General features: G+C 36.1%; 2 protein-coding genes across 4 annotated transcripts in view; both read right to left on the bottom strand.

Moving 5' to 3' along the window:
* The window catches only part of LOC107174920 (putative pentatricopeptide repeat-containing protein At1g12700, mitochondrial), a 156,233-nt gene that overhangs the window by 33,444 nt on the left and 99,844 nt on the right, over window positions 1-22,945 (bottom strand). The window lies entirely within an intron of this gene.
* Window positions 18,841-22,945, bottom strand: part of LOC127899440 (putative pentatricopeptide repeat-containing protein At1g12700, mitochondrial) — a 40,447-nt gene continuing 36,342 nt past the window's right edge. The window contains exon 3 of one of the 3 annotated variants that reach the window (XM_052432965.1): window positions 18,841-20,632. In XM_052432965.1, the coding sequence (XP_052288925.1) occupies window positions 19,316-20,632 (1,317 nt within the window). In that variant the 3' untranslated portion in view covers window positions 18,841-19,315. Of the gene's footprint in view, window positions 20,709-22,945 lie in introns of all 3 variants that reach the window. The other 2 variants (XM_052432966.1, XM_052432964.1) reach the window with 2 other exon arrangements.

Here is a 22,945-nt window from a genome sequence, read left to right as displayed (position 1 = left end):
TCATACATCTCCTCAGCTTTGACTCTCTCGTGGATAAACAACGTGGCGTACCACCGTCGTCAATGATGAGATCTGGGCTGCCGTCAGGACCCCAGTCTAGAGCTTTCTCCGTGCACCACCAGTACTCTACCAGTACTCCTAGAGGGTCTCGCCCTTCCAAGCGAAGACGAAGGCGGAGTTACGTGCGATGGCGGCGGCCACGTGGTCTTGGGTTGAGAAGATATTGCAGGACCACCAGCGGACTTCGGCGTCGAGAGCGGTGAGGGTCCCGATGATGTTGGCTCATTTGAAGGGCTGTGAAAGGGCCGAATCAACAAAATCATCTCACTTTTGATTTGTTTTTAATTTTAAGTATATTTTTACACATTTACCCTTACATACTGATGCCATACGTATTTGAATACTAACGTCAGGGGAGGTCCCTGTAATTACATGCATACTTCCTATCCGACTGTAAATACACTAAACCTCAGGGGAGGTCCCTGAAAATAACCCTTTGTAAGTAGGATACATTACTCACAATAATGTTATGCTTTTGGGACCGCTACCGCCTACAAATAATGGCTCCCGATTGAATTAGTTCAAAAAATAGTTAATTATTAAATTTTATCCTTTTCTAATTTAAATTGTGAAATTTATTCAGTTGTGAAAAAAAGAATTACCGATACAGAAGGTATTAACAATACCTTGATAATCCCGTTAATTTTACGAGTAGGTATTAACAATATGATGTCTCACCGTTTGTCTGATGGGCTCATAATTATTAGATTTTATTGTTTCTAATTTGGGTGGGGAAATTTATTCAGTTGGCTAAAAACCTAAGCTCTTGCGAGGCTTGTTTTATTATCAAAAACAAAAAAACAAACAAAAATTATTCAGTTGGCCTACAAATTGTAAATTAATGTGTCAATTTTCTCACGTTATCCTCCTGCTTAAACATAAGTCTACACAAGATTTCATGTTTAAATAGGTTAAATGTGCCATGATTATTAAATAATTTTAAATCATAAACATTTAGGTGGCATATGTTTCTTGTCTAAAATCTAAATATGTGTGAATTAGTCTGAATTTTGAGTGGAGTTGAATGTCTAAATCTTAATTCTATGTTTGTTTTTTTATTTGAATCGTTAAAAATAACTATTAAGTTGTTTATCTTTTAACTTTAAAAAAATCTAAAAATTAGTATTTCTACATTTGTGCCCTAATATATTGTAAATGTTAATCAAATAATAAACATTTCAAAGAACATATAAAAGATAATATATCATCATAAAATAAATCATTTTCAATTGAACACAACCTTTTAATATTCTAAATTAGTATATGTCAATCAATTTTATTATAATTTATGATGTTTTTATACTAAGAATAGTCATTAAAAAATTATGAAGATAAATAATTCTAATTTGAAGAAAATAAGATGGTAAAAATAGTAATAGTCTACCACTATATTATCATAAGTTATAGAGATGAGTAATAATACTAATTATTAAATTTTATTCGGGTAACGATGAAAATTAATTAATTAGATAGAGATATTTTGGAAAATATCTTTTAATGATATTATTCATACTTTTTAGATTAAGTAAAAAGCTAAAAAGTTTGGGATAATAATTTAATGAATGAAAATTTTTCGTTAAGTTGAAAAAACAAACAACTACTTAGTTTTTATTTATATTAACAACAAATTAATATATATGACGTTCTACTTAATAAAGAGAGAACCTGAGGTAATAAAACTGTTAAGAGAGAACTATAAATAAGGTGCTTTTGGATTATCGAAAAAGGTGAAAAACCTTCACCAAACCATTTGGATGTTATTTGGAAGCTTGCCTTATCAAAAAAAGTTTTAGATGAAAATTTTCTCTTGGTGAGCAGCTAAAGACCTATTTTCAACAGCTAAAGATTTGAAAATTAAAAAAAAAAATGTTTCAGTATCCTAGATGTTAAATTTGCTATAGTAACGTGGATGACATATTTCAGAGAGTAAGATGGGGTGGAAATTTTGGCGAAATTCCCAGTTCACAGTCAAATTTAAAGAGGAAATTTAGTAGACAAGGCCATTCTAAAATTTAGAGAAAGGAAACAAATGTATTTAAGTAGGGAATTATGCAATACGGAGTTATAAGAGGTATGCATATTTGAGACTTGTCTAAAGTAATAAATTCATTTTATGAACTAATTATTGGACCATTTACGGATTAAGGGCATCTTTAAGAAGAAGAACATTATCAAGAGTCTTTTGATAATTCAAGGATAGTGCAATTACAAAATTTAAAAATCTCAAGAAGTTTTTTGATAATCACATGATATGGAATTATAAAGAAAAGGATCCGAGTTGCCTACGACATATGTATTTTATACAATTTTTTTTTAATTATTGATTAGATTACTGTCTGTGCATGTTTCAAATGTTTAATACCGCACGTTATACAAATTCACAAATTGTACCCAAAAAGTTTTTTTTCACCAATAACAAAAAGTGCAGCTGATGGTACCTATAGGAACCAACATGATCACCCAGCACCTACACATAAAGAAATCATGCAAAGTCCGGAGAGTCCTTTTAAAACCCCATTAATTTAGTTATTTATGATTTTAAGAATTTATTTGGAGATGTAGTAGAGGAGCTATGATTTTAAAATATTTGGTAAATACATAGTTTAAAATTTTATTTATTTGATAAAGAACTTATATTATTTTAAGTACTTAAAATAGTTTAATATGCAATTTGATGCTAAAAAGATAGAATTACCCTTACAAAATGACCATAGTTTTTATTTGTATTTGTTTCTATTTTGTCATTTAGTAAGGATAATTCTATCTTTTTAGTAGACAACTAATACAAATTATAAAATTAAAGTAAAAAACTAAACAAATTAAATCTTCCTAGTATTTTTTAATATAAAATAAACTTAGGGTAGATGGCTGATAATTGACTACACTATAATAAAAAAAAAACCTTGTTTTCATATAGGACCCACTCACTATAAAATTTATAATTGGTCGATTTAGATCTCATTTCTAATTTTTGTAATGTGGAAAGAAGATCTAGTAGAGACTTTCTTATATAACAAATTTGTATGACATGTCCCAGAAGCTTTTTGTAAAACTTGTTCCTAATATTGCTAATTTATTCTTGAAATTACTTAGATCTTATTTTCAATTTTTTGTAATGCAAAAAAAAAAAAAAAACTAGTGTGATACTCTTATATCACTACAAAAAATTATTTAATATTACAATACCACATCCTTTTTAAATACTTTTTTGTGTGAAACGATCTCCATTCAACAACTATCTTTCAGGTCATAAATATTTAGTGTTTGTTATATTAACAAAAATATAATTTATACAAGGATTTTACTTAAAAATCATCCTAAAGTGATAGGACTCTTAAGAGAGAATCGAATTAAAGTGCTTCTAAGTTACCGGAATAGATGAAAGCTTTTTCACCAAATCATTTGCAATGTTATTTGGAAGCTTGCCTTGCCCCAAAAGTATTAGGTGATTTCTTTCTTTTTTTTTTTTTGGAGAGCAACCAAAACGTACTTCGGTGAAAATCTATGGAATAAACAGAACGCTGACTGCAAGTAGATAAGGGTGTAGAACCCAAGTCGCGTTGGGAAATTAGAAGATAAGGTGCATAGGTTAGCACGAATTATTGAAGAAGTATAGGATTGAAAGAGCACTGAGCTGGAGAATAATTATGGATAATGAATCTTGCTCTCAGCAAAAATCATGAGCTCAACAATATCAAGGGATTAGTTTTAAACCTCAAATATTCCAGAAAGAGTTACCCTTTATGCATATAGAACGATTTAATGAGATGACTAGAAAACATGGTTTGACACCACTACAGTGGTGTGGAGTGTTTCCATTGACATTAGAATAGCATGCACATGATTGGTATCGCAAATTGCCATAGGGAAGCATCAGAACTTCTGATCAATTGCATGGAGACTTTGCTGAACATTTTTTAGGAACAATAACACCAGAGGATGACATGATAGAGCCAATGAGGCTTGAGTAAGAAGAAAATCAAACTCTAAGAGATTTTTCAAGAGATATCACAAAGCAATCCTTGACCATGGAGCTTTCAATCATCTTCAGGCCTTGAAGGGATTAAAAGAGGGAGTAAAGATAGGGCAATTGTGGTATAACTTAAGGAACCCAATAATAAACTCTTATTCGGCTGCTGATGACTAGGTGAAGGTGGATATTGAAATCAAAGAGGAAAAAGCAGCAAGAGTTAGAGACGAGTAACTTGAGGAGTTAAAACAAAATGAAAGGAGATCTAAAAAATAAGTGGACTAGTTAGGCATCATGACAAACCATCAGTGAGTAGAGCAGTCATAATAAGGACGGCTATTTATTCCCATAAGGGTCAGCATCGGATTGGATTTAGATTGATTGGATTTGATTCAATCCAAACATATTCAAATTGAATATGGACTATTGTTGTAATTTGATTAAATAGAAACAACCCAATCCGATGAGATTATAATCGGATCAAATCTAATTCGGATGTAATTCGACTATTTGACTAGTGAAGTTTGTAATGTGTAAACCTAACTTGTTTTCCCCAAAATCCCAAACCTAAGCAGTCGTAAGTTACTCAAGTAATTTTCTCATCAAAAGACCAGAGATCACCTTATGAGAAAATTGGCAAATGATTTTGAAGAGTAGAAGAGGAAGAGTTGCGTAAGCTTATGAGAAAATTGGAAAATGAATATGAGATTTTTTTATTAGTTATGGTGTTAGTTGTTTTTGTGTAAAAATGCTCTTTTCTTCTCTAATACATGATTTCTCTTTTTCTAGCTTACATCTACTTTTTTTCCTTTTCTTTAGAAATTCTATTTGCTTATTATGTTGTTTAAATTATGGTTTCTTTTCATTTTGTTTGGAAAAATATGAATTATCATGATAATTTTCAGTGATATGCACCATAATTGTAATGTAAATGACTTATTTTTCTTCTATCTATGTAGTTGAATATCAAAATTGAATGTTTATTACAAAGATATACAAATTATGTCTTATCCATTGAGTATAGTGACCTGTAAATTAAAATTAAATTTTAGATTTACCAAACCGATCCAAATCTAACTGAAGCCAAATTATTCTTCCGATCCAAATATATTCATATTAGATTCAAGTTCGAGTACATTCAGATGAGTTTTTTTAGTCAATCCGAAAAATTTAATATCTGATCAAATTGATCCAAATCCAATCTAAATTCGATTTTGGCCACTCTTATCTCTCATACTATGTAAAAAGAAATTAACCCCATCCCCCTCTAAATAGAGCTACTTGAAATGATATAACTAGTTGATAGCCATCCTCACTATAATGAACCAAGTTAACCCAACTCAAAATACAAGGTCAACTAAACCAAAACCAAAACCTACCTTCATTAGTCCTTACTTGCCAAAATTTCCTAAGAGATAGGATAATGCTGATGAATAACACCCATGGCGACACCAAACCACAGTGTCACGACTTAAAAAAACAAGTAGAAGTTCTGGTAAGAAATTATTATTTGAATAAGTATATTGACAGTTCTTATCCAATGACAGATCAACAGTGCATACAACAAAAAAGAATACTAGTGATATGAGTTTTGAAGAACCAGTAGCTAGAGTTATTGTAAGAGGGCCAACTCTAGTAAATAACTCTAACAAAGCCTAGAAGTACTACAAAAGGTATGCAATAACAAGTCATGATATTCTCTTCAATGCTTCATTGACAAAATGAGCAAGAACCAAGCAAGTTCCAATCATTTGGACATAATACGATGTGGAAGGGATACTATACTTGCATGAAGATGTTTTAGTGTTAAAAGCTAATATAATGAGCAAAGAATTCATAAGAATCCTTATAGATTTGTGCAACTTGAAGTTAGAGCATTGATAACTCTATGAAATAAGATTATCATAATACTTTTAGACTTAAATCAAGATTACTTAGAGGGTAATTGATGTGTTTTAGTGCATTTAATGATAGCTTACATTAACATTCATTTTAGTTTAAGTTTAATAAAATTTGCTTGATTTCTAATAATTGTGTCTTTAAAACATATGCATAATTGTAGGTAATCCGAAGCTAAATTTTCATGGGAATGATGTTGTAGCAATGGGTTTGCAAAAAGGATAAAAGAATACAGCTATAGAAGAATTGGAGTAAATTTGGAACAGTGCATATACTGTAGCTATTGCTGTAGCAAACCGTGATGTAGCAATCCGGGAACAATAACGGAGAAGATTTCGCGCAAGATACTTAACGGATTGCAATCTGCAATTTCCTAATCGGGAAGATACGCGCTCTGAACTTCCGTTTACCCTAATTTTGGACTATAACAGAGGCACATGTACAAAAGAAAAAAGGAGGCCGTCAACCAAGATCATAAATAGATAAGAAACAAGGAAAAATAGATTTCAAGAGCAAGAATCAAGACTGCATCAGTGGAGAAGTTTGCTGGAATCAATTGGAATTCAGTCTTTCTTATTCTTATTTTGATTTATTTTTATTCTTTGACATGAGAATGTATTTGCCGGCTGAAACTTTGTTGTTTAGTTTCGTTTTGAAAATCATGAACTAATATTCCTTGTGGTTGAGTGATAAACAACTTTAATGGCTCCTTAACTGAATTTATATGTTGCTGCATGTAGAGACGGAGCCAGCATGGGACGAGTTGGGGCACATGCCCCTGCTGGCTTTTCAATTTTTTTTTTATAATTGTACTAAAAAATTTTATTTTATTTGTTATTTATGAAAAATACCCCAGCTGAATTGTAAAATTTGAAACTGGCTCTAGTAATTTTAAAATATTTCATATTGTCCCTAGTTTAAATTTCTAATTATAAATAATTTAATTAGTTATTAACATTTCATGAAACTCGATTAAAGACACAAGAACAAATATTAAAATGAAAAACAATCACAACAAAATGTTAGTAAAATGGTTAATGGACCAGTCTTTAATCGTTTTGTTTTCTATTCAAGCAAAATCAAATAGTTGGTCTTTCGATATTGAACCATAAGTTGTAAGTCTAATCAATTCTAATTTTTAATTTTCTGATTAATCTTTTGTCTAGTTCTAAAATCTAGAATTTTATCTAGCATTCATTTTGTTTTGTGTGTTGCAATATATAAATATTTTTTGTTATTATTAAAAGATTTTAAGAGCAAATTAAGTTATAATCTAGTCTTGTATATTGAAAAATATATTTTTGCTTATATTGATAATGCATTATTTTCAACTCATAAAATCTCATTGAGGAGTTTTCACTGAGAACAATTATACTAAGTAAATTTATTATCAATGAATATTATAGTTGTAATGTTATATATTGCCATCTAAATTTTTAGAAGTGTATTATATTTTAATAGCGTTTTAATTAGATGCATGCAGAGACACTCTATAAGGAGCACGATTATACATGTGGCAAGCTCCCATTTGGAGTTTGTGGGGCCCACACTTACCACACGAGCAATCGCGCATTCAAGTCATTTTTTATTTTAAATGTGCCCCAACTTGATCAAAATCATGGCTACGTCCCTGGCTGCATGTTTGCTATAACATTTTGTTGTGATAGTATTTATTTAAAGTCATTATTTTGGCTGACCACCCATTTAATAGTACAAGCTAGGAAAGAGCCACAAAATGACATATCTTAGTAGAACATATCAGAACAATATTTAGTTTTAGATTGAGTTCCTAGATTGAGTTCAACTTGATTCCAAAAAGGGTCATACTTAATCTAAAATTAGTGATGAACTAGATGTAGGGATTCACCTTATAGGGTAAATAGAACCCAAATGTGTAATGTTATATATTATGTTGGCATAACAATTGGTCATTGTTAGGTTACATATAGATATAAGACATCCAACATGCGACAGCTGATGATGCATGAGGATTCTGCCCAGTGCTGTAGCAGATGCTGCAGCAACTGAATCGAAATTTGCAAGAAATAATCAATTTCATTAAGAGAGTTTAGTCACTCAACTACTTCATTCCTATTGATTTTATTTTTGTGTTTGACCTGAGAGTTTGCTTTTCTGCATATTTACTTATTGCATTTTATTAGGTAGCTTATTAGTTTAATTGATCAATCTACTTTCACTTCAAGTAGAATTGTTAAGGTTGTTGTAGTAATTTCCGTAACTTCAACCCCTGTGGAGATGATCTTGAATACTTATCATTCTATTACTTGTTGTGTACACTTACACATTGACACCTATAGAATTTGAATTTTTACCCAACAAGCACACCAACAGTTCTTTGAAAGGATATAGAAGAGGAAATTTAATGCCTAGAGCTGCTAGTAACGATCGGCTCCAGACCATTTAATAAGACCATCATGCCGGATTTTTTATAATAGTCGAGGAAGACAGCCCATATCAAATAATTTTTGGAAGACCCTTTATGAGGATTTGCAAGTCCATGATGTCTAACCATTACATGGCACTCAAAGAATGAGTAAATAGTGTGGCGAAAGTTGTAAAGGGTCACTAGAGAATTGTTAGGTGCTATTATGTGTTCGCGACTAAAAAAGCCACGTAGATAACTTGGCACTTAAAGAGATTTCAAGAAAGGGAGATAAAAACCAGTTGAAAATCTCAAGGCAGTCATAGTAAAGTCAAGCTAGCATGAAAAAATGTTAAAGATTGGGTCGAGATTAAGGAAGTAAAATGATGAGATTGAGGACAAAACTTTCACAAGCACGTGGGATGAGATATATTTAGATCCTATTCAAGTTATCGTCGGACCTGTCACTAGAGCTCGAACAAACAAATTTAAAGAAGCGTTTAATGGGTTTATTCAAGTAATTGAGGCTCAATCAAATTTATGGAGGCCTATTGGAGGAATTGCACGTGATAAATGCATGATTACGGCTCTTAAAGTTTCCAAATAATCACTTCCATAAAATAGGAAGTTGGCTTGCACATTACGGTGGGAAAATATCTTATTTTTCTTTTTCAGATACTTTTCCATTTGAAAAATATACTACTTTTCTTTTTGAATACTTTCCCGTTTCTGGATGAGGCTGGTGGAGAAACAATAAGTTATTTCTCTTTTAATTGTTGAGTTTTTATTTTAATTGGTGTAATTTATTTAAACCGATTAGGATTATGATTTTATTTAGATTCTTTCCTATTTACTTAGATTATAATTTTGACTCGATTTAGATTCTTTCCTACCTGCTTTGATTAGGATTCTGATTTAATTAAAATTCTTTTCTAATTTGCATTAGATTAGGATTCCGATTTGATTTCGGTTTAGGATTTATTTCTAAAAATTTTTGTAACCAATCCTATATAATGTACTCGCATCTAATAAACAAAGACAAATAAATTTTGATGCAATTGGTGAGAGAGTTAATTCTTTTTTATTCTTAAACAAACTCTTTGAATTTATCAAATTTCCGTGTCATTCAAACTCTTAACTTATAATCAAATCATCCATAACTGATTGTAGCGTCCTCACATACTAAGGTTCATGTTTTCATTGAGCATTGGGTAGCGCTTCTATTTAATCTTGGAGATTAAATTGATTAGGCTTGCGTTAGTTTTTGGATGGGTTTGTATCATAAGGGTGGGAAAATCGGGTTTCGGTTCAAGTTGTTTAGGTTTCAATTTGGGCTAAAACTTAATTGGGTTGGAGAAGTCAATCCAATCAGGTTTAGAGAGTAAACCCAAACCAAACTAAATCAAATTTAATTTAGCTCAATTTGGTTTAGGTTTGCATTTTGGATCGATTTAGTTTGAATATTCTTATCTTAATTTTGGTTTAGATTCAATTTCGGTTATAAAGTTCAAATCTCATCCCAGATTAATGTAAAAATATAAACAAATATCAACTACTAAATATACTCGACATTTCAACAATATAGGTTCTATATTTTTACACGAAAAGCTCCTAAAATGGCTTATTATTTATCCGTGAAAGCCATCTACGCCTTAATAATTATCTAAAGTAATAGAAATGTACAAGAGTAAGACAAAGATAGCCATGCCCGATTGAAATACAATATACAAACAACAATTATACAAGAAATATATTTGTATTGCATATGATCCTAGAAAACATAATAAATTCAGTTAACAACATCTCTTACGCCATGTCTTATTCATCACCATTAGGAATCGTAAACATAAACTTACATCATTCCCTTATGCGGCTGATGGCAATTAATGAAGAAGGAGATAGAGACAGCAACAGCCAGATCAGAAGTAAGCGACTCTAGAATGGCTGAAGACGACATTAACTTGAAGCCTAGAACGAGGAACCAAATCAACTCAAGGAAGAAAGAACAGCTAGAAGATGTAATGCTGGTGCGCCAAACGGAATTAATAGCAGCTGCGGCATGGGGGTGTGTAAGCAGCAGTAACGCGAGATCTTTTTTTTTTTTTTTTTCGATCGATTTCATTTTGACATACATAAATTTCTATTTTATGATATATGATAGTATACACATACAAGAATTGTTGGGGTAAAAAAAGAGAATCTCCTTATTTCCAGCCATCATCCAGCTCCTTGCGAATGAAAGAGTAAAGAGTAAAAAGCCACCAAGTAGAGCAAAGAGGAACCCATGAAATTGGTAACTATGTTTGCAGAGCTGGATGGTGAAAAACGCATAAACTTTGAAAGATACAACACAAGGTTGCTTGCATTGGCCAGATATACTGGATTCTCCAGTACCTCCACAGTTGAGTTCGACAATATAACAATTCTAATTAGCAAGCCTCATGTTTCTAGTGCTAATTCACATCAACATGCAAATATAATATTTCTCTTAATATGTAATTTTTTTTACTATAAAGTGTAAATGTTTAATCATTTGCAGCAGTTAAGGTTTTTACATTCTGGTAAGCATGTGAGAAAACGGTGGAAATATGCCTTAGTAATATGAAAAATAGACTGACCCAAGACAAAACAAGCAGCAAAGCATGCCACCATGACGGCCTCTCAAGGCAGGTTTATTCCTCCAGAGTCCAGTCTACATAACCTTTCCATGTGTTTAGCTGGTGTAGCCCGTCCTACAAAATGACCCAAAGGAAGAGCTGATAAAACATGCCAAGAAACGATTAAGGGAAGAGAAACAAGAGATAAAAGACAAAATCCCACCATTATAATATCTAGTTTTAAAACTTTTTGTTGAACTTCGAGTTACAGATCACCTTATGTAGAACATTCATGTTTAACTTTTTAGGCCACATGAAATCCCACCATTCATATTTAACTCAATAATCGATAATCTATAATGTCTTCTGCCATTGCCGGGTATAATTGGTTGCCTTTCCGGGCCACATGAAATTCCTTAATTCCTTTTTCAATCAAATATGTGAATGTGACATTCTAGATAAATTGTTGGTCCATGAGATAAAGGTGGCTGCTCGCCTACCCTTATGCGATATGGTCGAAAACCTCATGATCCATCATTCGCTAGAACCAAATAAACAACATAGATTGAGATGAAGGTAGCTGCTCGCCTACCCTTATGCAAGATGGTCGAAAACCTCATGATCCACCATTCGCTAGAATCAAATAGACAACATAGATTGAGATGAAGGTAGCTGCTCGCCTACCCTTATGCAAGATGGTCGAAAACCTCATGATCCACCATTCGCTAGAATCAAATAGACAACATAGATTGAGATGAAGGTAGCTGCTCGCCTACCCTTATGCAAGATGGTCGAAAACCTCATGATCCACCATTCGCATGGAATCAAATAGACAATATAAATTGAGATGAAGGTAGCTGCTCGCCTACCCTTATGCGAGATGGTCGAAAACTCATGATCCACCATTCGCATGGAATAAAATAGACAACATAAATAAAGATAAAGGTGGCTGCTCACCTACCCTTATGCGATATGGTCGAAAACCTCATGATCCACCCTTCGCTAGAATCAAATAGACAACATAGATTGAGATGAAGGTAGCTGCTCGCCTACCCTTATGCAAGATGGTCGAAAACCTCATGATCCACCATTCGCTAGAATCAAATAGACAACATAGATTGAGATGAAGGTAGCTGCTCGCCTACCCTTATGCAAGATGGTCGAAAACCTCATGATCCACCATTCGCATGGAATCAAATAGACAATATAAATTGAGATGAAGGTAGCTGCTCGCCTACCCTTATGCGAGATGGTCGAAAACTCATGATCCACCATTCGCATGGAATAAAATAGACAACATAAATAAAGATAAAGGTGGCTGCTCACCTACCCTTATGCGATATGGTCGAAAACCTCATGATCCACCATTCGCTGGAATCAAATAGACAACATAGATTGAGATGAAGGTAGCTGCTCGCCTACCCTTATGCGAGATGGTCGAAAACCTCATGATCCACCATTCGCTGGAATCAAATAGACAATATAGATTGAGATGAAGGTAGCTACTCGTCTACTCTTATGCGAGATGGTCGAAAACTCATGATCCACCATTCGCATGGAATAAAATAAACAACATAAATAAATATGAAGGTGGCTGCTCGCCTACCCTTATGCGATATGGTCGAAAACCTCATGATCCACCATTCGCTGGAATCAAATAGACAACATAGATTGAGATAAAGGTAGCTACTCGCCTACCCTTATGCGATATAGTCGAAAACCTCATGATCCACCATTCGCTGGAATCAAATATGGCGAACAAATAATGATAAAGGCAACTCTGATGTTGAGTAGATTATCATAATTGGAGATAGGTCAGGTACCTCGGGTACCCTGGAGTAAGGTGATCTCTGGATACCCTCTTGCATCATAATAAACAATACTTTTACTAGTAGTATGACTTTTCTTTGTTGGATTGGTGGCCCAAATCGAGACTAAAACCGAGTCTTCAACCGGGGTACCCCGTTTTTCATCTTTGGGTATTCGAGGATCCAAAGGTGCCTCCAATTCACATTTGGGCTTAATTTGTTCCCCGTAGGGTACCCCCGCATAACTCTAGAGTAACTAGTTATGGGGTACCCTACCACCGAGGCCTCGGTAGTGGCTCTTGTTGCTCTGGTGGTGGCGATCTTGGAGGTTGGGGTACCCGTGAGATACCCTAAGTGTTAAACACTCGTCCCCGCGGGGCAACCCGTGGAGGGCTCCGCATTTGGGATACCCTTGGTATTGGGGCTTTCGTCCTCTTCGGCTTCTTCTTATTCGTTGTGACCTCGACCTTATCTTCTTGGTGCTTCAAATGACATTTCTCATCCATCTCCACTTGCTGCAACGCCCGAGAACGGGCTTAATCTGGTCCCCATGGGGTACCCCGCATAACTCTAGAGTAACTAGTTATGGGGTACCCTACCACCGAGGCCTCGGTGGTGGCTCTTGCTGCTCTTGTGGTGACGATCTTGGAGGTTGGGGTACCCGTGAGATACTCTGAGTGTTAAACACTCATCCCCGCGAGGCAACCTGTGGAGGGCTCCGCATTTGGGGTACCCTTGGTATTGGGGCTTCCGTCCTCTTTGGCTTCTCCTTATTCTTTGTGACCTCGACTTTATCTTCTTGGCGCTTCAAATGACATTTCTCATCCATCTCCACTTGCTGCAACGCCCGGGAACGGGCTTCCCCATATGAAAGTGGGCGCTTCTTTTGAAAAGAACGCCATAACTTGCCCAACCGTAAATTTTTCTCAAAATGGGTCAATGTGTATTGGTTTCCGAATGCTCCGGTTTGCAGCACCTCTTGGTGGAAACGACTCACATACTACGCCAAAGTCTCGGCTTCCCCTTGCTTGATAAAGGCAAGTTTGGAGGCTACCCTATCTTGAGTGGAGGCGTAGGAAAACTCTTTAGTAAATTTGGATAGCAATTGGTGTAAGAAAGATATGCTACCCGCTTTCAAAGAGCGAAACCATGACTTCGCGGGGCCCGTGAGTGTGTGTAAACATCCTACACATAGCGCTCTCATCTACACCCTTGATAAGCATTTGGTCGCGGTATAACTCAGTATGCTCCGAGGGATCAGTGGTACCCGAGTATTGGGGTATCTGAGGCATGGCGAACGCCTCGGGGAGAGCTGCCTTCCGAATCTCCATAGTAAATGGCGATTGGTAGGTCATTGGCGTTGGAGCAGCTGTGATGTTTTGCTTCTCGGAGAGGAGCTTCACTTGGGCTTCCAGGTTCTCCATTTTTTCCACAAGTTCGAGGGGTACCCTCGGGGTACCCGATGATGTCGCCGCCATTTGAGAAGCCTTTTTGGCGTTTAACTTCTCACGGAGATCCTCGTGGGTACGCTTTGCACGCCTCATACCCTGGTTGCTGCGGGAATTGCAAGAGGCGGTGGAACGCTCGTCGCGGGAGCCCACGGTTTGAAACTTAGAACGGGTACCCGATGGCCTATGCTTTGGCTTGCTGGCCTCGGGTACCCCTCTTCTGACCATAGCTTGGTCGTCCGTTTGAGGCGGTGGAGCTTCTAGCGTCACTGGTGTTAGTGAACTTTCGGGTGCCCGAGATCCGACCGCCCTAAGTATTGCGTGGGCAAGATCCTCAAAACGCTTGTGCGAAATAGGTTTTTCTTCTTGGCGAACACCCGTCGATTGCTTGATACCCTTACCCTTGCTGATGCGGGCTACCCTTCTTGCAGGATCACTACCTTCACTGCTGCTGTCATCTCTCATCCTTATAGGATCCCCCATTAAACCTTCGGGAGGTACGTCGGGTGCCATGTATTAGAGTACACACAACAACTAGTTTGGTAACCGTGGTGGAGGCTTTTTGTGCGACTCCCCACAGACGGCGCCAATTGTTTTCAACTGATTTTGGGGTAGGAAAATCCAAAATCTATCTTAAACAATGAATTTATGTTTTTGGGGGAGATGGGGTACCTCACTAGTTTGTTGTGTGCGGTGCGGTGTATCTGAAATTCGGGGGAGGTGAGAAGGGGAGAGAGAGTGGTAACAATGGTGGAAGGTAAAAAACAAGAGAGGTGTCCTTCCAAATCACGCCTGCAAAACAGTGAAATAGAGGTTAGAAGTGAAGCCGGGGTACCCCGGTGTTCACACTCCGACGCTCAAGTTAGCAAACTCAAGCTTTTATGGCAAAGAGAGCTAGCTAGCCCTCTGTAAATTATGGTTTAAGGTTGAAGAAAACCTATTTTTTAGAGTGTGAGTGTTCATGGTGAGTGAGAACATGGTGGAGAATGAAACCTAGGCACCTTTATATATGGAGTACCTCAGCTGCCACGTGGCGTACCCTTTTTGGCTAACGTCTTTTTACATTTTTATGATTTTTGGGCAGTTATGTGCATGTTCGCGGTGTATCTCATCCTTTAGAAACGTGGCGCGCGCTAGAGAGTGGTCCAGGGTACCTCTGCTGTAACTGTCGGGTAGGCGGCTGAGGACCACTGTCCTTGAGACAATGTCCTTCACTTTTGGCAGAGGTAGCAGGTCGGCTGTCCCCCCCTTTTTGTACGACGTTCTTGATTCCTAATTCTGACAAAATCGAATAATATCTTTTAAGAGGTGGAGACGTTTCTCATGGCGGATATTTTCGGAGGATTCTCTTGCATCTGATCTGCCAGGTACCTCGAGTTACGTGGGGTACCTCAATTTATGTGGGGTACCTCTAATTGTGCGGGGTACCTCTATTTGTGTGGGGTACCTCTATTTGTGTGGGGTATCTTTAATTACGCGGGGTACCTCTAATTAAGCAGGATACTTCTAATTACGCCGGGTACCTCTAATTGGGCGGGGTACCTCTAATCAAGCCGGGGACCTCTAATTACGCCGGGTACCTCTAATCATGCGGGGTACCTCTAATCACGCCGGGTACTTCTAATCATGCGGGGTACCTCTAATCAGGTCGGATACCTCTAATCACGCAGGGTACCTCTAATCATGCGGGGTACCTCTAATCAAGCCGGGTACCTCTAATTACACCGGGTACCTCTAATCATGCGGGGTACCTCTAATCACGCAGGGTACCTCTAATTATGCGGGGTACCTCTACTCAAGCCGGGTACCTCTAATTACGCCGAGTACCTCTAATCATGCGGGGTACCTCTAATCAGGCCGGGTACCTCTAATCACGCCGGGTACCTCTAATCAGGTCGGGTACCTTGAATTATGCTGGAGTTATTCCGGGTACCTTGAATTATACGGGGTAGCCCAGTCTATGCGAGATACCTCGAGTTATTCTGGAGTTATGTGGGGTACCTCTGACCGTGCCGGGTACCTCAAATCATGGCAGGTACCTCTAATCGTGCGGGGTACCTCTAATCATGTCGGGTACCTCGGATTGCACTGAAGTTCTTCCATTCGTCGACACGTGGCGTTCTGCTATCTTTCTTATTTTTCCCCCAAACATCTAGTGTGATACTCTCATGTCATGTCGCAGCAGCTAAGGTTTTTACATTATGGTAAGCATGTGAGAAAACGGTGAAAAATGTGCTTTAGTAATGGAAAAAATAGACCAACCCAAGACAAAACAAGCAGCAAAGCATGCCGCCATGACGGTCTCTCAGGGCAGCTTTATTCATCCAGTCTACATGACCTTCCCATGTGTTTAGCTGGTGTAACCCGTCTTACAAAATGACCCAGAGGAAGGGCTGATAAAACATGCCAAGAAAGTTCTACACACACCAAACACAAAATAGATTGAGAAGTTGGGGGTCCAGTTGCCCCTAGAGAAAGTTCTAGACTGATTGAAAATGACTATTCATTTTCTTTTTAACTTGCCAAGCTTGACATCTCGTACACATGAGAAAGGGAATACTTGGTCCGAATGAAACCTGAAATGGAGAGAGAGAATTGATAAACAAGGAACCGATATACTATTATAGATTATTGAGCTACATTTGACTTGAAATGGTAATGCTAATCATGAAAATAACTCTAATGAAATAACATAATTTTCTTTAAAGCTAAGTATATAGGTAAAAGAAGGTGATTATCCTCCAAGATATTGAAACTTGGTGTTGGATGATTTTCAGGATAAACTGTGCAATATGTCTTGTCAATGTAGATGGATAGCACAAAATGGTATATAAATTAAAAAAAAAAAAAAAAGCCAAGTTAGTGGACTAGATTAAATCAGATCATAATGGTATGCTCTTGTTCTTGAAGATAGAAAGTAAATCTTTTAGCTTTTTAGATATGCCCCAGATTCAGAGACAAATACACAATCTGTCACCCCGGTACTGGGAACACCACTGATTGTTAAAGGCTAGCTAATCCCCAGAGATCAATGCTTTGTCTACTTACACATATATATAATGATGCATTCTTATTTTTATTTTTAATACATAATCCTAACATGAACTTGTATTCCTATTTTATCCATTTCTTGAATGACATGGAGGGGCATCAGTAATTTTATCATTTGGTTTTGATTGATTCATGTGATCTTCTTTCTTTCATGTTCTTTCTGCCATTGTTGGGTAGAGTCGGTTGCCTTTCTGAGCCACTTGAATTCCTTAATTCCCCTTTCAATCAAACATGTGAATGTGACGTTTCAGATAGATTGTTGGTCCATAAGATCTCCAAATTGAGTGGCTAATATCCTAATTAAAGGGTCCTACTAAACAAGCATTTTCTTCCATATATTGCGGCCCTGGGCCTATGGTAGTTTTATGCTTCAACGTGAAGAAATGATTAACATTTCAGTTCAAGAAAACATTCATGAGAAGAAAGGATTAACATTTTATTACTGCAAAGCATAAACCAAAAAAGATTACCAAAAGTAGTTAAAAAAAATGTAGGGCAATCGCCAATGTCATGCCAGAGTAGTTGGAGCACATGCTTGAAGCTCGTTTTCTGTTAAAATCGATTCAAAACCAGGCTATCCAGACAAACTTTTCTCTATTTAAAAGTGTTTCGATACATATATCATTTTTCTTTTGGTTCACATGTGTGTGTACAAGTTCAATTTATCCAGCAGGAAACGTTTTGCAAACTTCAAGGCTGTAACAATGCCAGAACCAAGATGGACGATCTTTAAGGACCTTCAAAATCAGTTAAATTTTTTCCCAACGTAGATCAATAAGATTGCCGCATAAAACGCATTGCTTTAAAAAAGAAAATGACTAGTAAACCCTTCACCATCTTCAATTCTTCATTGTCATTTGCACGCTTACTTAGGAAGGTTCTAAAACCACAAGACAGCAAGCTCAAGTTGTCAACGCAAGTAAAAGTAGAAAAACAAGGAAACACAATCCATAGCAAAAAGGAAAAAGAGGGGGGTAACAAAAAAGGGGATTAACTAGCCTGCATAGAACTATGGCTGGAAATTAAAGCGAATTAATCATTTAATTCCAAAGGCTCTACACGCATCTCAAATACATGCTTCGAAGAATTGTCTTCTATAATAATCAGAAATGCTGTTTCACAACAGAACCAACTGTAAAACGTAGATACTCGAGTAATGTTGTGTGAGTGATAACAAAAAGGACCTTTAGACCATTTGCTTTGTAGACATTTGCAATTTTTTCAAATTTCCTCGAATTTGAAAGATCTGATTCCTGAGAGTGAACTCACTGCTGTAATAGCCAATAGGCCTTGAGGCTTATGGCCAAGACTTTATATGTGGGTTGTAAAGAAAAGAGGAGACTCATCATGATCAAGATTTGTTAGCATAAGAATATGAAACAAGAATGGAAGGCGGAGAAAAGTTTCTCAGTTTCAACAAACTTTGTCTTGCCAATACATAGTATACAAATACCAAAACACACAATCATGATTCATGAGTCACCATTCAATTGAATGCTATGTCACAAGGAATGAAGAACTTTGGACAATTAGTTAGATGTTTTGTATCACTGAAACCAAAAACAATCCAGCATGTCCAAAGCCAAAATGTTAACAGAAATAAAAGATGAACACGCTGAAAAACTTGATGCATAATTAATTTGGCATCAATTCCCATTACAGTCGGCAATCCCATATACTCAGAAGTACAAATTAGTACAACTAGAAGTGCTAGATATCAAAGACAATCAATTTAACTAACAGAAAGTTTGAGCATAAACCTAGTAGCCTCACAAACGAAAAACTAAATGCCATTTTATCTATTTAGAGAAGAAAAAGTGGTCATACAGAAAGAGCATAAAAACTTTGCACTTCCAGCTAATGAAAAAGATGCATTATAGAAGGAAAACATATGACCTGAATAATAAAAAGCAATTTTACAACAAAAAGTTGCCAGACTTTGAAACTTAACTGATGAGTCATCCATATCTGCAAACAGAATCCATGAACAGAACCTGGGACATGCCATCACTACGCAACAATACTTCACGTGTTGTAATAAGAATGGGATTCTCCAGATCCAGATTTTAGGCAGAAAAAACATGCAAGTAAATCAGCATTCAGCTCATTGACTTGTGTCTCTGGAATTGTGGAATCGAGTTTAAACTAATTTCATTCTTAACAAGCAAGTCCACAACAATTGAGAGTATAGATGCGTCTGGCATTACATTTCTCTTATCCATTCTGTGAAGGAGTTCAATAACTTTTGATGTCTCATTACAGCGGATGAAACCCAGCATAAGCGTATTAAATATGACAAAATTGGGTTCCAAACCCTTTGCTTCCATATCAAGAAATAAACCACGTGCCTTGTCCATTTGCCCATCATTACAAAGCCCATGGATCATGATGTTATATGTTACAACATCTGCCATTAGGCCTACACGAGGCAAACTACGAAATAGTTCCCATGCAATTTCGAGTCTGCCGGATTTACATAATCCATCAATGAGGCAGTTGTAGGCTCGAATATCAAGTTCACACTTGAGAATTCTCAAAGTACGAAATAGTTCAACTGCCTCTACAATATAACCATTCTTGCAGAGCCCATCAATAAAGGTTCTATATGCCCAGGTATCAGCTGCCACGCCATCACATTGCATCTCATCAAACAGCTTGAAAGCACGCTCAACCTGGTGTATTTCAAAAAGGCCAATAAACAAGGTGTTATATATAACAACATCTGGCTTAATTCCTTTAGAGAGCATTTCGCTATAAAGGGTTAACGCTCCCTCTATTTCCTTATTCTTGCAGTAACCATTTATCAAAATACTGTAACTAAAAACAGTATGTTTGCAACCCATACTCTCCATAGAAACAAATAGTTCCTCCGCACGATTAACTCTACCTGTCAAGCAAAACCCGTCCATTAATGTGTTATAGACAAAAGCATTTGGACGCACACCAAACTGAATCATCAGGTCCAACAACCGACTTGCCTCATCCATCTTTCCATTCTTGCAGAGCTCATCCATGATGACATTGAAAGTCACAACATTAGGCTGTACCCCTTGGTCCATCATCTCAATTAGCAAACACTTGGTCTCATTCCAATCATTAGCATAACAAAAACCACGAATCACAGAGGTATAGGTAACCACGTTAGGGTTAATATTGTTATCCTTCATCTGCAGAAACAGTTCCTTGGCCTTGTCCACAAAACCTTCCTTACAAAGACCATCTATAATAGTAGTGTATGTAACAGTGTTTGGCTCACAAACAACACCAAATTCCCCATTTCCATTAGCCATCTCTTCAAATAAATTTAGAGCAACAATTGTATGGCCAGTTCGACACAATCCATTAATTAAAGTACTGTACGTAATGACATTAGGCTCACAACCAAACACTCTAAGTTTCGTAAACAATGCGGCAGCCTCCATTATGCTACTCTCCGCACACAAACCTTTAATCAAAGAATTAAAGGTCACAGCATCTGGAGTAAAACAAGACCTGAGGATCCTCCCAAGAACAACAAAACCATGAGAAACTCGACCCATTTTGCAAAAGCAGTTAATCAAGATATTATAAGTATAAAGATCTGGAAACAACCCAGTTGAATTGAGTCTCTTGAAGAGTGAAAGGAGAGTATCATAATGTTTAGTCTTAGCAAGACAACCAAACAAAATATTGAAGGAAGTGAGAGGAGGGGGAGAAGGGCGCATATTGAGCAAGTAATCAAAGATACAAAAGGCTTCATTAGGAGTAATAGTAGTAATATCACCTTCACCGGATGATTTGAACCTTTCTCTGAGGAATTTTTCGAGTGAGGCTCGGTCTTTGACCGTCCGTCGTAGCGACTCCTTCAGTTTAGCTGTTGTGGTCGGATACGAGGGTTCATTTTCCGAAATTGAAGATTTGGGTTTTCCGGTATGAGGGAACGAAGATGAGAAATTAAATCTAAGAGCTGATATTGAAATTGAAGTAAAATGAAGTGAACGAGTTGTGGATACGAAAGCCATTGGAGAGCTTTTGATTATTTGGGGTTAAAGAAGAAGAAAAGAATTACCAAAATAGAATTTTATGTGCACATGCATTACTTGCGATGGGTACGGTTTGATTTGAGATTTACACTCAAACAGCTCCTTTATTTGTCTAATCTTTAATAATAATAATAAGTTAAAATTTTATTTGCCCTTTTCTTTCCATTTCCGGATATTAACAAATACCTCGATAATCCGTCCCCAAACCGCCTTCTGCCGTTTATTTTGCAAGTAGGATACATTACTCACAATAATGTTATGCTTTTGGGGCCGCTACAAATGATGGCTCCCGATTCAATTAGTTCAAATAATAGTTAATTATGGAATTTTATCGTTTTCTAATTTAAATTGTGAAATTTATTCAGTTGAATAAAAGTGCCACTTTTTTTACATCAGCCTCCTAAGCAAACATAAGTCTACTCAAAATATCATGTTTAGATAGATTAAATGGCCATGAGTATTAAAATGATCCTTCGTCACTCAATCTAAAAATAATTTATAATATTTAAAATAATTTAACCAGTAATTTGGTGCCGAAAGGACTGGATTATCCTTATAAAGCAACTAGTATTGTCATTTGTGTTTGTTTTTATTTTATCATTTTATGAGGTAATTCTATTTTTTTTAATGAGCGACTAATATAAATTATAAATTAAGGTAAAAAACTAAACAAGTTAAAGTTTCCGTAGTATTTTTGGACACAAAGTAAACTTAGGGTAAATGGCTAATAATTTCTTAAATTATAAAAATATTCATTGTTTTCATGAAGGACCCATTCACTATAAAATTAGTAATTGATATCGATTTAGATCGCATTTCTAATTTTTTGTAATGTGGAAAGAAGATCTATTGACTAGTATACTATTTTTCGTATCACAAATTCATATGACATGTCCCGGAGACTTTTTGTAAAATTTGCTCCCGATATTGCTTATTTATTCTTGAATTCAAACTTTTTGTGATGCGGAAAAAAAATCTATTGTAATACTTTTGATATTGTAATACTGATATTCTCATATCAGTACAAAAAATTATGATATCACCGTTGCTTTTAAATACTTTTGTGTGTGTGTGTGTGTGTGAGACAACCTCCATTCAACAGTTATCTTTAAATTATAAATATTTAGTCGTATTTATATTAACAACAAATTAATATATATGATATTTCTAGTAAAGAGAGATCTTAAAGTGATAAAATTGTTAATAGAGAACTAGAAATAAGGTTCTTTTTTATGACCAAAAGGGTGAAAAATTTTCACAATACTATTTGGAATGTTATTTGGAAGCTTGCCCTCCTCCTAATTAAGGCTTATGCTTCAAGGAAGGAAATTGACAAACAGAAACAATGGTACCCTCCTCCTAATTACAGCTAGTTGAAAGCCAAGGTGGATATCGCTTCTAATGCTGAGAAGCAGGTAGTTGCAAGTTTGGAAGTTGTTGTTAGAGATGCCACATTTGTTCAAAGTGATAGTTAGCACTAGGAAGGACTATTAGTTTCATAATAGAATTCCACCTACAAGGACAACCATTCTGGCAAAATTTAGTTTATACTAATAAAGAAAAAAATAGTTTAATTTTGGTATATTTGTAATACAAAAATATGATGTTCAAAGTATTTTTTTAAGAAAGCAACGTATTCTACCTTGCAATAAATTAAAAACAACTTAACAAGAGAATTCAAAATCTGAACTCCACCGCGTGCTCTAT

This window comes from Citrus sinensis, chromosome 8 (assembly GCF_022201045.2).
Source record: "Citrus sinensis cultivar Valencia sweet orange chromosome 8, DVS_A1.0, whole genome shotgun sequence".
In the NCBI taxonomy this organism is placed as follows: domain Eukaryota; kingdom Viridiplantae; phylum Streptophyta; class Magnoliopsida; order Sapindales; family Rutaceae; genus Citrus; species Citrus sinensis.
Note: the sequence above shows the minus strand (reverse complement) of the source record. Positions and strands in the feature narration are given on the sequence as shown.